Source organism: Vipera berus, assembly GCF_964194415.1.
Source record: "Vipera berus genome assembly, chromosome: 3".
In the NCBI taxonomy this organism is placed as follows: domain Eukaryota; kingdom Metazoa; phylum Chordata; class Lepidosauria; order Squamata; family Viperidae; genus Vipera; species Vipera berus.
Genome location: NC_138204.1, coordinates 190576265 through 190590696, shown reverse-complemented (window position 1 = coordinate 190590696; position 14432 = coordinate 190576265). Strand labels below are relative to the sequence as shown.

Here is a 14432-nt window from a genome sequence, read left to right as displayed (position 1 = left end):
TTTTTTAACCAGAAAAAAACTGTTGGATGAATATTGTTCTTTAGAGATTGTTTATGACATTGATGTTTTGGTTGAGAATTAGTTTATGGCACTGCTAATTAAACTGAATGCCAAAATCTAATGAATAGAATAGAATAGAATAGAATAGAATAGAATAGAACAGAACCTTGGAGGTCTTCTAGTCCAGCCCCCTACTGAAGCAGGAGAACCATCTCAGACAAGTGACTGTCCAGTCTCTTCTTAAAAACCACCAGTGATGGAGCACCCACAATTTCTGAAGGCAAACTGTTCCACTGGAAAATTGTCCTCACTGTTAGGAAATTTCTCCTTAATTCCAGGTTGCTTCTCTCTTTGATCAGTTTCTAATCAACCATTTCTTGTCCTGCCTTCTGGTGCTTTGGAGAATATTTGACCTTTGTGGCAGCCTCTCAAATACTGGAATACTGCTATCATGTCACCCCAATTTCTTCTTTTCTTAGACTAGCTAAATCCAAGTCCTACAGCCGTTCCTCATATGTTTTAATCTCCAGGCCTTTGATCATATTACTTGGGACAATATTTATTTGATCTACTATAGCTCATAAGCTACTTTAAAACAAGGATGCTTATCAATTTTGTGATATGTTTCAGAATTGGTTTTCCCATTGACTTTGCTTGTCAGAAGGTTGCAAAAGGTGTTCACATGAACCTGAGAAACTGCAACCGTCATAAATGTGAGTCAGTTGTCAACCATCCAATATAAATCATGTGACCACGACGCTGCAATGGTCATAAGTGTGAAAAATGGTCATAAGTCACTTATTTCAGTGCTGTTGTAACTTTAAATGATCACTAAGCAAATTATTGTAAATTGAGGACTACCTGTAAATATGGTATTAAAATCCTAAAATCAGTTTGCTAGTTTAGGAGAGCTTTGCATTCAACCCCAACAAATGTTCACAGAGCAAGTATTGCACAGGCTCTTGTTAGCTATGTGGTGACGAATATAAAGATGGTATGCAGGTCCAATAAACCATTTATACTTACCGGTAGATTTCATTACATTGGAAAGAACAACCTGTAGGTAGTATAGAAACAGACAAATAAAGGATGAGAACAATTTCATAAAGAAAGGAAATGCCAGCTATTACTAGGTTGGATGATCTGTTATTGTTCAAAATGGAACAATACATTACATTCATTACGTCTCAGAAAATACTCAATAAAACATTCTTTCAACATTTACTTTGTTTACTGTGGTGATTGGATTGCCATTAGGAATGTAGGTGTAAGAGATGACCAGGCTAAGCCCAAAGGAGGGGTCAAATGGGTAATCAGTCATGAGTCCCTTTGTGCTCACAAAAGATCTAAGTCCAGCCCATAGTGAATTCCTTATCTACCACCAAATTGCTTTGACCATTAGCAGTTCAGATTCTTGTAGAGAGCTTAAGCTTAAGCTTACAATAAATCTTTATACCCATTTGAACTGCCTGGATCTCCTGCTTTCCCTGGAGCTTGAAGTAGGTTTGCAAAAGTTTGCAAAAGTTTTGTTTTTTCCCCCCTAAGAGTAGGGCCCTTAACTTTTCTAAATCAACCCCTGTGTGGTACTTTTGATTTCATCTCTAGCATGTTAATTAGTTTACTCTGGTATATTTTGATTGCCTGCCATTTTAATGTAGGCTTGAAAATAAAAAAGTTTCATTTAGTCATTGCCATTTAATACTTGGTTAATTTCCCCAAAGAGTGATTTTTATCTGTGTTGATAATGTCAATGTAGCAACTTGTGAGCAATAAATATCCACTATTTTTTATTCTTCCTGAAGAAGGATGACTGTTTGATTGCTGTATTTATATGCTTTTTGATACATATTACAAGCTATTCATGTGTTGATAGTTTCAGTATTAAAATGCTATTTTCATGGGTATTGTTTTTAGCTATTTAACAAAAATCACACCTGCATCCAAACCATGGCCATCATTCATAATTTCTCCAAGTTTAGAAGTGAACAGGACCTCAGTTTCATGCGATGTCTGACAATATACTTTGTTAAACACCTAATCTCCTTTAACATAATGACTTTATCTACATATTGAATTAAGCCCAAATGTACTTTGTTTATTTTTTGCATAATATGTTGGCTAAACCCAGATACTTGTAATTTATAGCGAAAGCTGTGGTTGAGTAACCATGGCTTAATGTGATATGGGAGATCAGCCAATAGATTTTCTTAAACTTCTAAGAATGCTTAACATTATCCAGTGATCTGAGAAACGTTTGGGTATTTTCCTCCAACAGTGTTGAACTTCTCCCATAATTTCTATAACTAGAGGATATCAGCTTGACAAAGGCTGTTGCAAAGGATCAGGAACATCCTTAGGAAACTTCATAAAGGTAAAGGTAAAGGTTCCCCCGCACATGCGTGCTAGTCGTTTCCGACTCTAGGGGCCGGTGCTCATCTCCATTTCAAAGCCAAAGAGCCAGCGCTTGTCCGAGGACGTCTCCGTGGTCATGTGGCTGGCATGACTAGACGCCAAAGGTGCACGGAGCGCTGTTACCTTCCCACCATAGTGGTCCCTATTTTTCTACTTGCATTTTTACGTGCTTTTGAACTGCTAGGATGGCAGAAACCGGGACAAGTAACAGGCACTCACTCTGTTATGCGGCACTCGGGATTCGAACCGCCAAACTGCCCACCTTCTGATCGACAAGCTCAGCGAAACTTCATAGGAAACATTAAATGGTTAAGATTTACTGCTAACATCTGAGAACAGAAAATATATAATTGCGCTCATATGTATAAACCTTTATTGAAATTTGAAATGGAAGAACAACAAGTGAAAGACTGTATGATAAGATGGACTGAGTGAACATAACTTATTGATTGAACACTATGAAAATATGTGGGTAAAAGGATTAACATTTATATTATGTTATAACTTAAAAGATAATTTTTGAACCAAGTTGTACCATTGGTATATGACTCCAGAAAAATTGTCTAGACCATGTAAAGGTACTTTAGATTTAAGTTGGAAATGTAGATAACATGAAGAGACATTTTATCACCCCTAGTGGACTTATAAAAAAGGCAGAAATTTTGGGGTGCAATTACATATAATGATACAAAGAATTTTAGCAATCAACAGTGAATAAAACAAAAACTTTTTATTTGCTGGATTAATAACAGTCAGTTAGAAAAGAACCATGAGAAATTATATTTACATAAGATTACTGCTGTGAAACTGTTATATGTGCAAAAATGGAAAGACTCTGAAATACATGTTGGATGGTTGGGTCTGTGAAGATGACAGAACTAGCAGAGATGGCAAAATTAACTTATTTGATTAGAGAAAGATCAATAATATTTATTAGTAACTGGAAAACCCTTATGGACTTTGCTGAAAAAAACAGAAAAATAAGTTTGTGATTTATGGTTTCAAGATTTAAAAAGATAGCTTAGAGAAAGAAGGAAATTATGAAGTAGCCATAGAGAGAAAAAATAAAATATAAAGGTACAGAAAGCAAGGGGGGGCATGCTACGAGGTGAGGTCAACAGGGATAAACAAGCTGATTTTAAGACAATTTTGTATAGCATTGCTATTTTTTTTACTAAGAAAGTCTGATAAGCTTCTAGGATTCAGTTTAAAAACACAAGTGGAAAAGGAATGGCATTTCCTATAATTTTCAGATGAGTTCAGTGCACGATGGGATTTTGGTGAGGTTTAATATAATGAGAGAAATACATAACAACCAAGCCATTAATCAGTTGGGTCCAATTTTGGAGCTAGTTTAGCCTAGGGAGAAAGCTAGCTACCAGGAAAAATGAAATAGGAAAAGCAGGCACAGTAGAAAGTATAATATCCAGGGAGATGGTAGGATCTCATTATCTGCTCCTGAGCAGAAGAAGCTTGCGGTTGTGTGCCATTCATGCATTGTGATTTCTTGAGGTGCTAGATGAATCTGCCATTGAAACAGACATAGGAATATGAATAAAATAAATCCAATTCTAGACTACCACTGCATTTTTTAGTTTAGATTTATGAGTAGCTTCCTGTTTGGTTTCCTAGAATAATTTTGGAGATGATCTATGTTTTTAATTCTATTAGATGAAACCAGAAGATGGTACGGAAGCTTAAAACAACCTTATATTTTTTACAAAAATATGGAGATTGGGAGTAGAAGAATACCAATAATATAAATAGGGTGGTTTTTTTAAGAGTTCATGAGTCAAATGATTTGTCTGGAAAAGAAAATTTGGGCTATCTGCAGAATGATAATCCACAGAGAAACCTTAACCCAAGAAAGCTATAACTGAAAAGTATGTAAAGGATATATACTGAATTTATGCATCTAAAATATTGCAAAAATATGACATGGATTCTTCTAAATGTGAATAAAATATGTTCCAGAAGAACATATCAGATCAGCCAGTAGATCTCCCCATTCTCTGAGGTTGACAGGAAATTTAACTCTTTAGAACAACATTTCTCCTTTTAAGTTTGGTTATTTTTTTAATGATCATGAAAAGAAAATCATTGCCTTGGGAAAATCGTTCAGTCCATTCTGATCTATGTAATGCAGAAGAAATCTGCTTCCAAATCCCATTTATCTCTTTTCTCTGTAGTCTCTTGTTACTTTATCTAAAGCTTTATTGTTAACATGATATTTTATTTTATTTAAAAATGTATATTGTGTCTTCTCTAGTAGTACATGTTGCAAATTTGAGACCCAAGCGATAATTATACTCTGCATAAAACTCATATATTTCAACAAGTTTTACGTACCTTTTATGGATTTCAGTTGTTTGCATATGCAGTAGGCAAGTTGCTTTTTAAAGCTGAAAGCATTTAAAGAGCTATATACTTTTATGACTGGATGGCATGAAATATTAAATGACCCTAAAGTCTTCTGTGAATTCTGCCCCTCACAAATTAAAATAATTTGATTGCAAACTTTTTTCAGTAGGAAACTTTCTAGGCTAAATAATTACCTAATCAAAACTACCATATGTATGTATATATTCTTGAAAAAGTACCTTGGGGACAACCATGACCTGGATGACTGAGAATCTCCATAGACATCCTGCAGGATGAATACCTAGATCTTTTTTTGACTCTAAGCCTAAGTGGGATTGATTGTTCTAAAGTCATCCAGCTGGTTTCCATGCCTAAATGAGAAATAGAACTTGGTTCTACTCATTCCAGTCTAGTGTTGTAACCAGTACACCACATAGCCTCTTATATGTATGCATATGTGAAATCACAGTGGTGTCCACCAATGGAAAATATTGTTGACCTCTAATATAACTGCTATATATAACCTCTCTGTAGACCTTAAGCAAGACTGAAACCACAATGAGAGTGTTCCTGATTCCAGTCAAAAATGCCCCTTGCTACCATAAAGACTGGCAATAATAAGAGCTTTTATTTCAGTTTAAAACAGCATCCTCTGACAAATTGTGTGTCCAGAGGAAGGTGAGAAATGAGTTACATTAAGATTGTGGCAAGACGAACTAAATTCCCCATCTGACATGTTTCTCCAGATCTCTGTGAAATATTTCAGGTGTGTTTATGATATGTCTAGTCTAGAACAGGGTGGAAGCCATAATCTGAAATAGCTTTGTGCTGAACTATAACACCTCAAATCCCCCATCACTCACTGTATTTTCAAGGGCTACTAACCAATGTTCCAGCTTTCCTAACAAAGTTCATAGCTTCAGCCTAGAAAATATTGGCAAAAGGTAGCTGTTTCAAAATAAAATTGTGTTAAGGTAGAGACCCTGAAGTTAAAAGTGAAAACAAAAACTCCCTCATTTATGTAGATCTACAGATAGTTAACTTGACAGCAATACAGAAATGGTTTGCCATTGCCTTCTTTCTGGATTGTTTATTAAAAAAAATATTACTGCAATCTATATCCCTTAAATTTCCTCATGATCTCCTATCCAGGTAGATAGCGCCATGTGTTCTGATTCTCTTGGGTATGAGATTAAAAACAAAAACATCCAATGCACTACTTTAAATTGCTGGATTATGGTCTGTATTAAAAACCATTTGGCTATTACTGATTATAATGTTTATATTTATAAATTTAAATATCAGCACTTACTTAACTTAAAATGATGCCTAACTTTGTTTTCTTTTTATTACAGGAAGTCACCCTTGTCCTTGCAGCTATATTAGTATTTTTATTGGCATGTTATGCTTTCTTTTATCTTAACCTTTCTGAAGAAGACGACCTAGGTCTGGAAAAGGATGGAAATTAGCCAAATTGTTTTTGAAGATTTATTCTAGAAAAAACATTAGTCTTGTTGACTTCAGCCATGAAAAGCTGCTTATCATGAAAGTGAACAAAATGGGAATAAGTTCCTGCAACTCAGAAATTAATAATACACTTGAGACTGTCTCAGCCAGCCTTATGGATGCTGATGAGGTTCTTCTCCTTTTCAAAATGTAGTTTATTGGCTAAACCTGATCTTTTTCCTCATTTCTTTTTAAAACTGGAAATATTACATTCCAGAAAACAATTTTCTACACTCATTAGTGTTAGTATGTGGGTGAAAAGAATTTGATTTCCTTAGAGCTTGGCAAAAAATACAAATTACAGATATGACTCAAACACAAACCAATATAATCTGTGATATCTGTAGACATATTTCTATTACTTCCAGGTTTCACTAATTGTTGTGGGAGTGATCGGGCACATTCTTAATTCTTATCTCCAACATTCATTAAACTAGACATACCCAATTCCAGCAACCGTTCTTTATATTTTTTAGTCTCCAGTCCTCTGATCATCTTTGTTGCTCTTCTGTGTGTATGTGTGTGTGTGCGCATGCTCTAAATGGTATGTGTGTCATGCACAATATTTTGTGGATTCAAAACTGTATATACAGGTGGTCCTTGACTTACAATTGTAACTGAGTACAGAATTATGGTCTTAAGTCAGGCCAGTTGTGGGTCATCATGTGCCTGCAGCCCATTTTATGACCTTTTTTTTGCAGGGGCCATTAAATGAATGCTGCTGTTGGCAAAGTGGAGGCAAATGTCAATTTCAAGCAAAAACTGTTGTAAATCACCATGTGATTACAGGATGCTACAAACAGCTGTAAATGCACACCAGTTGCCAAGCACCCAAATGTGATCATGTGACCATGGGGAAGCAGCCATTGGGACTTCAAAACCAGGTCATATGTAACACTGGGGAGGTCCATCATATCTTCTAATGGTCACTAAATGTCTGGTGGTAAGTTGAGGATTACCTGTAACATATTTTGCTTTGCAAATTAAATTGATTTGCTGGGAAGCGAGTGTCTTACTACACCATTTTAAGAGTTTCCTCTTTGTAGGACCAATGTATCAAAACTACATTTCATATATTTTTGTTTTTGATAGGATAGCAAATGACATACTTATATTCCACTTCAATAGGAATATTTTTAAAGTTTCTTTTTTGTAGAACACAATCACTGATTTTAATATTATGTAAAAAAACATACAGGCTACTTTGAGTTAAAAGTTTCTTTTAGAAAAAAAAACAACAACTGGGGATTCTGTTAGAGCAACTTTTTTTGCATTGCCGAAGCTGGGGTGGGCACGGCTCCCGCATGATGCAACCGACTCGCAGGTGGGCAGTTTGACATCCCTGTATTAGAGCAATAGTTACAGTAAACCAAAACCAAGAAGATATCAGAGATGTGTGATATATGTATTTGAATGTATTTCCTAACACCAAATTAAACAATGTTTGAATATTGCTGTTTGTGAGAAAAACCAGAATCAAGAACTAGGAAAATTTATTCCAAATCCTCTAGTAAAAATGAGATGGGTACTATGCAAAATGGACTCACAGAAAGGGCAACATCAAGCTACCATTGACTCATGTTCTACTACATCTTTTTTATGGAAAGTTTCACCTTAGTAAGGAATAAAACATTCACATTGTCAAGAGAAGTTGAAAGAAGAGATTACTCATTTTTAATTTCAACATATCTATAGGATAGCTACATTGAATCTCTGCTCAGAAAAAGTCCTTCCCATTTCGTTGCCACTTTGGTGCAAATTTATTTTCAGCATCCTCCTGACTCCTCTATAGCTGGGTATCAGCAGTCATCTTTTTTGTTCATTGCCAACTGTTCAGAGCACATGTGTTCTGTCAGAAATGGCACCTGGATGATAGAAACACTAGATTCACATATGCTCTGAAGCAAAGTTCCTTCCTCTTGGGCTAACTGAAAGCATGTAAATAGAAAGTTCACTCAGTGTTGATTTTAATTAGAACACTGCTTCATTAACATAAGGATGAAAAATATATTTTAATCATATCATGCAATATCAGCAAGAAATATAAAATGTACCATAGCTTTAAAACAGTTTTCGTCTCTTCTCAATACTGGCTCTGAAATATTTTTGATACCGAAAGCAACAGAGTTTCTTTATACTTTATTGCAAGGTGTTATTCCAGTTATGCTATATCATGACTGTCCTCTTCATAACCTTCATTCCAAAGAAATATTTTAAAATATATATGAATAAATTGTTTAATTGGTCTTTTTCTGTTCAGAAATATTGGATAGAAAGATTATGATGAGGTCCACAAATGCTTACACTAACCATTCAAATAGCCTTGGGGTGCTAACATGAGCCTAATCATTGATCAGAATTAGGAAGTTTAATAAATAAGGTTTCGGTTGGACTTAGTTTCTTAGCATGGGACTACAATACTTCTTAGTTCTATCTACAAGCTAAATGAGAGAATGCTGATTATTCCAAACTTAAAGTGAAAAGGTGTGGAGTATATATGGAGATTTGCACAATCATGTTATGACTAAGCAAATGATAATACTTTGAAAAAAGGAAAAAAAAGTGGTACTGGAAATGTTTTTCTGATATGTTGGTAGTAAATTCTGCTGCTATTATACAGAATGAACTATTTAATTCATTCTAATAAATCAGTTGACTGGCAAATGTTCCCCTCCCAATGTAGCAGTGAATTTACTGAAGGGTCCACTTTTATGGGTCTGTAATCGGTCTGTAATCACCCTGCACAATCTCTTCCTTTTGTAAGTCAATTTATGGGAATTATGTACGTAATTGGTCACTTTGAGGGGTCAAGGAGGGATGTTTATTTACTAGTTCGGTCTAGAACATAGCACATAGACTAATAGAGATGGAAGGGACCTTGGACATCTTCTAATCCAACCCCCTGCTTGAACAGGAGACCCAATTTCATTTCAGACAAATTATTGTCCAATCTGTTTTTGAAAGCCTTCTGTAATGGAGCACCTACAACCTCTGAAAGCAAGCTATTCCATTGGTTAATTGCCCTCACCTTTAGGAAATTTCTCCTTAGTTCTAGGTTGCTTCTCTCCTTGGTTAGTTTCTAACCATTGTTTCTTGTCTTGTGATTTGGTGCTTTGTAAAATTGTTTGACCCCTTGTCTTTGTAGTAGTCCCTCAAAAATTGGAACAGTGCTATCATGTCCCCCTGGTCCTTCCTTTCATTAGACTAGACATACCCAGTTCCTGTAACCATTCTTCATATGTTTTAACCTCCAGCCTCCTAATCATTTTTGTTGCTCTTCTCTGCACTCTTTCCAGAGTCTCAACACCCATTTTGTATTGTGACCAGAACTGGTTGTGGTATTCCAAGTGTGGTCTTAGTAAGGCTTTGTAAAGACGTTCTAGAACTTCACTGGATCTTGAGTCTATCCCCCTACTAGAAAGTCTGTGAGTTTGTATGATTAGACTGCAGTTGGATAGGAACATTTTTAATGCAAATCTTATTAATGGATCCAATATTTGATATTTGTATAGTAAATGCATTTTATGGATATTCTTTTTTTCCTGAGAAGAGGGGAAAAAAATTCACATGGCACATCATTATACCTCACTGAACAACAGCTTCTCCTCATGTTTATTAATAATCCAAATTGGTGAGGAGACAGCCAAAATGTTAGGTGCTAGTATCCCTCAAACAGATGTCTCGGCATTACTTTGTCACGTGCTTAAATGAATAAGAATACATAATTCTGAACAGCTATACTGTAGGCACCATTTATTTATTTTAATAGTTTCCAATTCTGTAAATATCAATAATGGCTTTTGCCAGTTTTTGGAAGCAACAGCGACTCTGCTCTCTAATTACTGGGATTAAACAAGTAGCTAGGCATTTCCTAAGAACATACATGTGCAAAATGTTGGAATTACTACATAATTGTACTACATTCTATTTGCAAATTAATTGAAAGACTATATATCATTGTTAAAAATACAGGATTATTATTCTCACTAACACATTGTGTACTTTCTACTTTAAAAAAAAATCTCTGGATTCAAGAATAAAGATGAAAATAAAGTGATCGATGATATAATCCCAGATGATGGGCCTCTCAAATCAGAAGGTAGTCAACATGCTACTCCAGAGTAGCTGAGCATATTTGGGAATACTAATAGTGCTTATGAGTGGCTAAATTAAAATCTATGGGAAATCTAGTGATTGATTTCTTTCTATGCAGGAAAAGAAAATCAAAGCTGCAAAAATAAAATTGTAGTGGAGACATGGAATGTAAGAAGCATGAATGAATCAACTACATTGATTTCTTAGTTATTAGTGAATTGAAACAGATAGAGTTAGACACTTTCAGAAGATCATACTGTTTACTATTTCGGACATGAAAAACAAGAAGGGACAGCATTGCTTTCATAGGAAGGATATAGAAAGGACAATGCTTTTTTACAATGTAAACAATGACTGAATAAGGTCAATTAGACTTTGTTGAAAACTGCAAGCAACATAATGACTATCCAAGTTTATGCTCTAACCACTGAGGCAAAAGGTTGGCAATGTCTTGTGAATGAAAACTGGAATGCAAAGTTAGAAAGAATGAAGAGGAAAAAGTAGTTCAACTAGAAATAGGCATAGGAGATTAAAATTAAGCAGGAGAATGACTTGCCAGTTTATACCAATGTAATTATTGTTTCATATTTAACACAGTCTACAAACACCAAAATGATATCCACGTACATGGACATCACCCAATAGAGTACACCAGATTCAAAAGTGATATATTTTAATTCTAACAAAAGTATGACTTCAAATCTGGAGAAGAATGACAAACGGGGAAGAAGAGGACAACCAGTAGTAAGAACTCAATGATTGCAATGATGGATATTGCATATTAGAAGAACTTAAAGGCCTGAGTTGGACAAATCATCTACTTACATCTAATCCACGATGTGATATTTCCTGATAGTCTCCAATACAAATAGTAACCAGGAATAAGTCTGCTTACGTTTTTAAGATCAGCCAAGTGTAATTTTCTTCAACCAGGTGCCCTCTAGATTCAATGGACAGTAGTATTCTCAAGCCACAGCTAATATGTTCATAGATGTTAGACAATGCAGCTCAATGCATTCTGGCACCAGACTGGGAAATGCAGTAAACCCCTGGTCTTGGACCACCATTGTATATCAAACAATGTTTTCACAATGATATGATGTTGTGCATAACCAATATTATACACTCAGATAAGGAAATTGTGGTTAATGAAAGTAATCAAAGCTCCATTTTTAGCCATGTATCAGCATCTGCATTAGGTTTTGCCAAGGAAATTCAAAATGGAGTTCTACATAGGTTCTAGAGGAAAAGTGTAGTTTAACCAAGCTTCTTATCATAAAAGAAGGCCAAATAGAAGCTGTGTCTAAATGAATGTGCCTTAGCTTTGTTAATGGAAGCTCTCTGACAAATACATTGTCAAAGTGAATACATCTCTGCAGATCAGGTTTCGGAAGATACTGAATTCTCAAGTGACACATGGGAAAGACAAAACTGCCCTATTATGTTGAAATCTCCTCTCAGGGTATTGCCTTAAATTTTAGATTCATTATTAGTCTTTAATGAGGATACAGCCGAGCCCTGGAACGCCTGTATTTTATTTATCACAACTTGTGTCATTTGTGGGAGAGACCAGGCAGCACAAACATAAAGAATTGCCAGAGAACAGCAGCTTGAGAATAGTGAAGATTAATGAACAGATAAAGACACATATGATTGCCTGTCTTTCCAGCACAGGCAGCTACCAGCTCATTAAGCCAGTGAGAACTCTTGAGACAGTTGTTACAAACAGCCTTGCTTTGATGAGGGACCGGTGGCATCTCTGTCCACATTTATAAAAAGGCTTCTTGTATGACAGCCAGGGAAGCAGCTTTAAAAACTGCACATTTTGTCAGATTGTCTGTGTTTAAAAGTTGAGCCTAAGGAATTGCTTTTTTTAAACCTTGCCTATCTTTTAAACTGGAGATGGGGATGGGAATTCTGTGTTTAAACTTTATTGCGACCAATTACAAATAAAATGAAGCAGCAATTTTCCTCTGTTGGGTAAGCACATTTACTATCCATCCCAAAATGTTATTAAGCTACAGGATTTGTACATTGGTGATTAAATGTTTCACTTTATTTTAAAACATAGCTATAGTTAAAGAGCCACTTTGGAATAGTGGTTAAAGCAGCAGACTAGAAACTGGGAGACTGTGAGTTATAGTCCTGCTTTAGGTACAAAGCCAGCTGTGGGACCTTGGGCCAGTCACTTCCTTTTAACCCTTTCTTTTAATTCTACTTTTATTATTTTTATAAATAACTCAAGGTGACAAACATACCTAATATTTATTCCTCCTATTTTTTTCCCCTACAACAACACCCTGTGAGGTATGTCATGCTGAGGGAGAGTGACTGCTCAAAAGTCTTCCCTGGTTTTCATCCCTAACATGGGCCTAGAAATCTAGTTTCTAGCCTGGTGGTAAACCAGGCAAAACAAACCACTTCCAGAATATTGCCAAGAAAACTGCAGGGACTTGTTCAGGCAGTCACCAGAAGTCAACACTGACTTAAATGTTTTTAGAATTTCCTGATGGAAGAACATGGGACAGCTACATAAGAACTGCATGGACAGGCTCACCAGGTGGGCTCCTGAACGTTGGCTTCCACCAAAAGAAAGAAGCACCTTGTTAGAGGCCACCTGGCCCAAATGAGACTAGGCCCCCAAAGGGCACATTCCTCATATCTGGGTTTTTGGATATATTTCCCATTCCATCCTTGTCAGTTTTCCCAACCTCGCACCTCCAAAAAGGAAACTAAAATTACCAAAATTTCAGCAGCCGGCTGGATGATGCCACCCAGGCAGTACGGCCAATAAATATACAGATATGTTTTGCAAGACCAATATTAAAAGTGAGAGACAATTTGGTGCAGTTGTTAAGGCACAAGGCTAGAAACTAGGTGACTCTGAGTTCTACTTCTACCCTGGGCACGAAGCTGGATGACAGTTACTCTCTCAGCCCTAGGAAGTAGGCAGTGGCAAATCACTTAGAAAAACAGGTCAAGAAAAATGCAGGCACTGGGCAGATATAAACACTGAATTGAAGGCACAAAAAAATGAAATGAAATGGCACATGACCTGTTAAGATATCCCAAACTTGAATAATCATCAAGAGTAAAGAAAACACCCCATGACCAGGCTTTACAATCTTATATCTGTATCCTACCACTGCAAACCTAAAAATGTAACTTGTCACTAGGTTATTTTTATTTTATTTTTTTTATTTTAATTCCATTTATATCCCGCCCTTCTCCGAAGACTCAGGGCGGCTTACAAGCTTAGCAGTAGCCTTCATTCTATGTATATGCCTGCTTATTAGGGCTTTCACACACACCCCCAAGCGGCATTATTACAAAGTCAGCTTAATTGCCCCCAACAATCTGGGTCCTCATTTTACCTACCTCGGAAGGATGGAAGGCTGAGTCAACCTTGAGCCTGGTGGGACGCGAACCTGCACTAATTGCAGGCAGCTGGTGTTACTTAAGGAGGCATTAGCCCACTGCTCCACCAAGGCTCAAGGTTATCATGAAGCTGATAGAATAAATGAATTCCTTAGTGCAGCTGTTGGTAAGACAGCAAGAACAATAAAAGAATCTCTTGACAACATAAAAATAAGCTTCAAATAATTGCTCTCCATGGGATTCTGCAATTTGGGAAAGTGAGGTATAAATCAAATAAATGGATAAATAAGGATACTCCGGTATCACTGAATCAAGGTAACACTTCGTTTTCTGGATATAACTGCACAGGTGGTGAGTTGAATGATCTCCCTAATATCTCTCACCTTGAGAAGTTTCATCTTTGTTTTCTGTTTTTTGTTTCTGTTCTTACAATTTCAGAAATAGAATGGAAATTTCCCAGTGCCAAAAAACAACTTACAAGCTAAGGAAAATTTCCAATAAATTGGAATACCATATAAAAAACTTATATTTTCCATCTCTAACTGACAAGTGATTTATTGTACGCATAGAATAAATACATTCAAATGTGCGTTATTTATATCACTTACAAAAATTCAGTTTTCCCTCTAAAAGGTCAGTACAAAATTTTAATTTAATTTTTAACACACATTAAAGTTCAA

General features: G+C 36.0%; 1 protein-coding gene across 3 annotated transcripts in view; it reads left to right on the top strand.

The window, feature by feature from the left end:
- The window catches only part of TRIQK (triple QxxK/R motif containing), a 69195-nt gene extending 60624 nt beyond the window's left edge, over positions 1 to 8571 (top strand). For all 3 annotated transcript variants that reach the window (XM_081325169.1, XM_081325167.1, XM_081325168.1), the window contains exon 4: positions 6129 to 8571. In XM_081325169.1, the coding sequence (XP_081181295.1) occupies positions 6129 to 6242 (114 nt within the window). In that variant the 3' untranslated portion in view covers positions 6243 to 8571. The remainder of the gene's footprint in view (positions 1 to 6128) is intronic.
- Positions 8572 to 14432: the final 5861 nt, after the last annotated feature.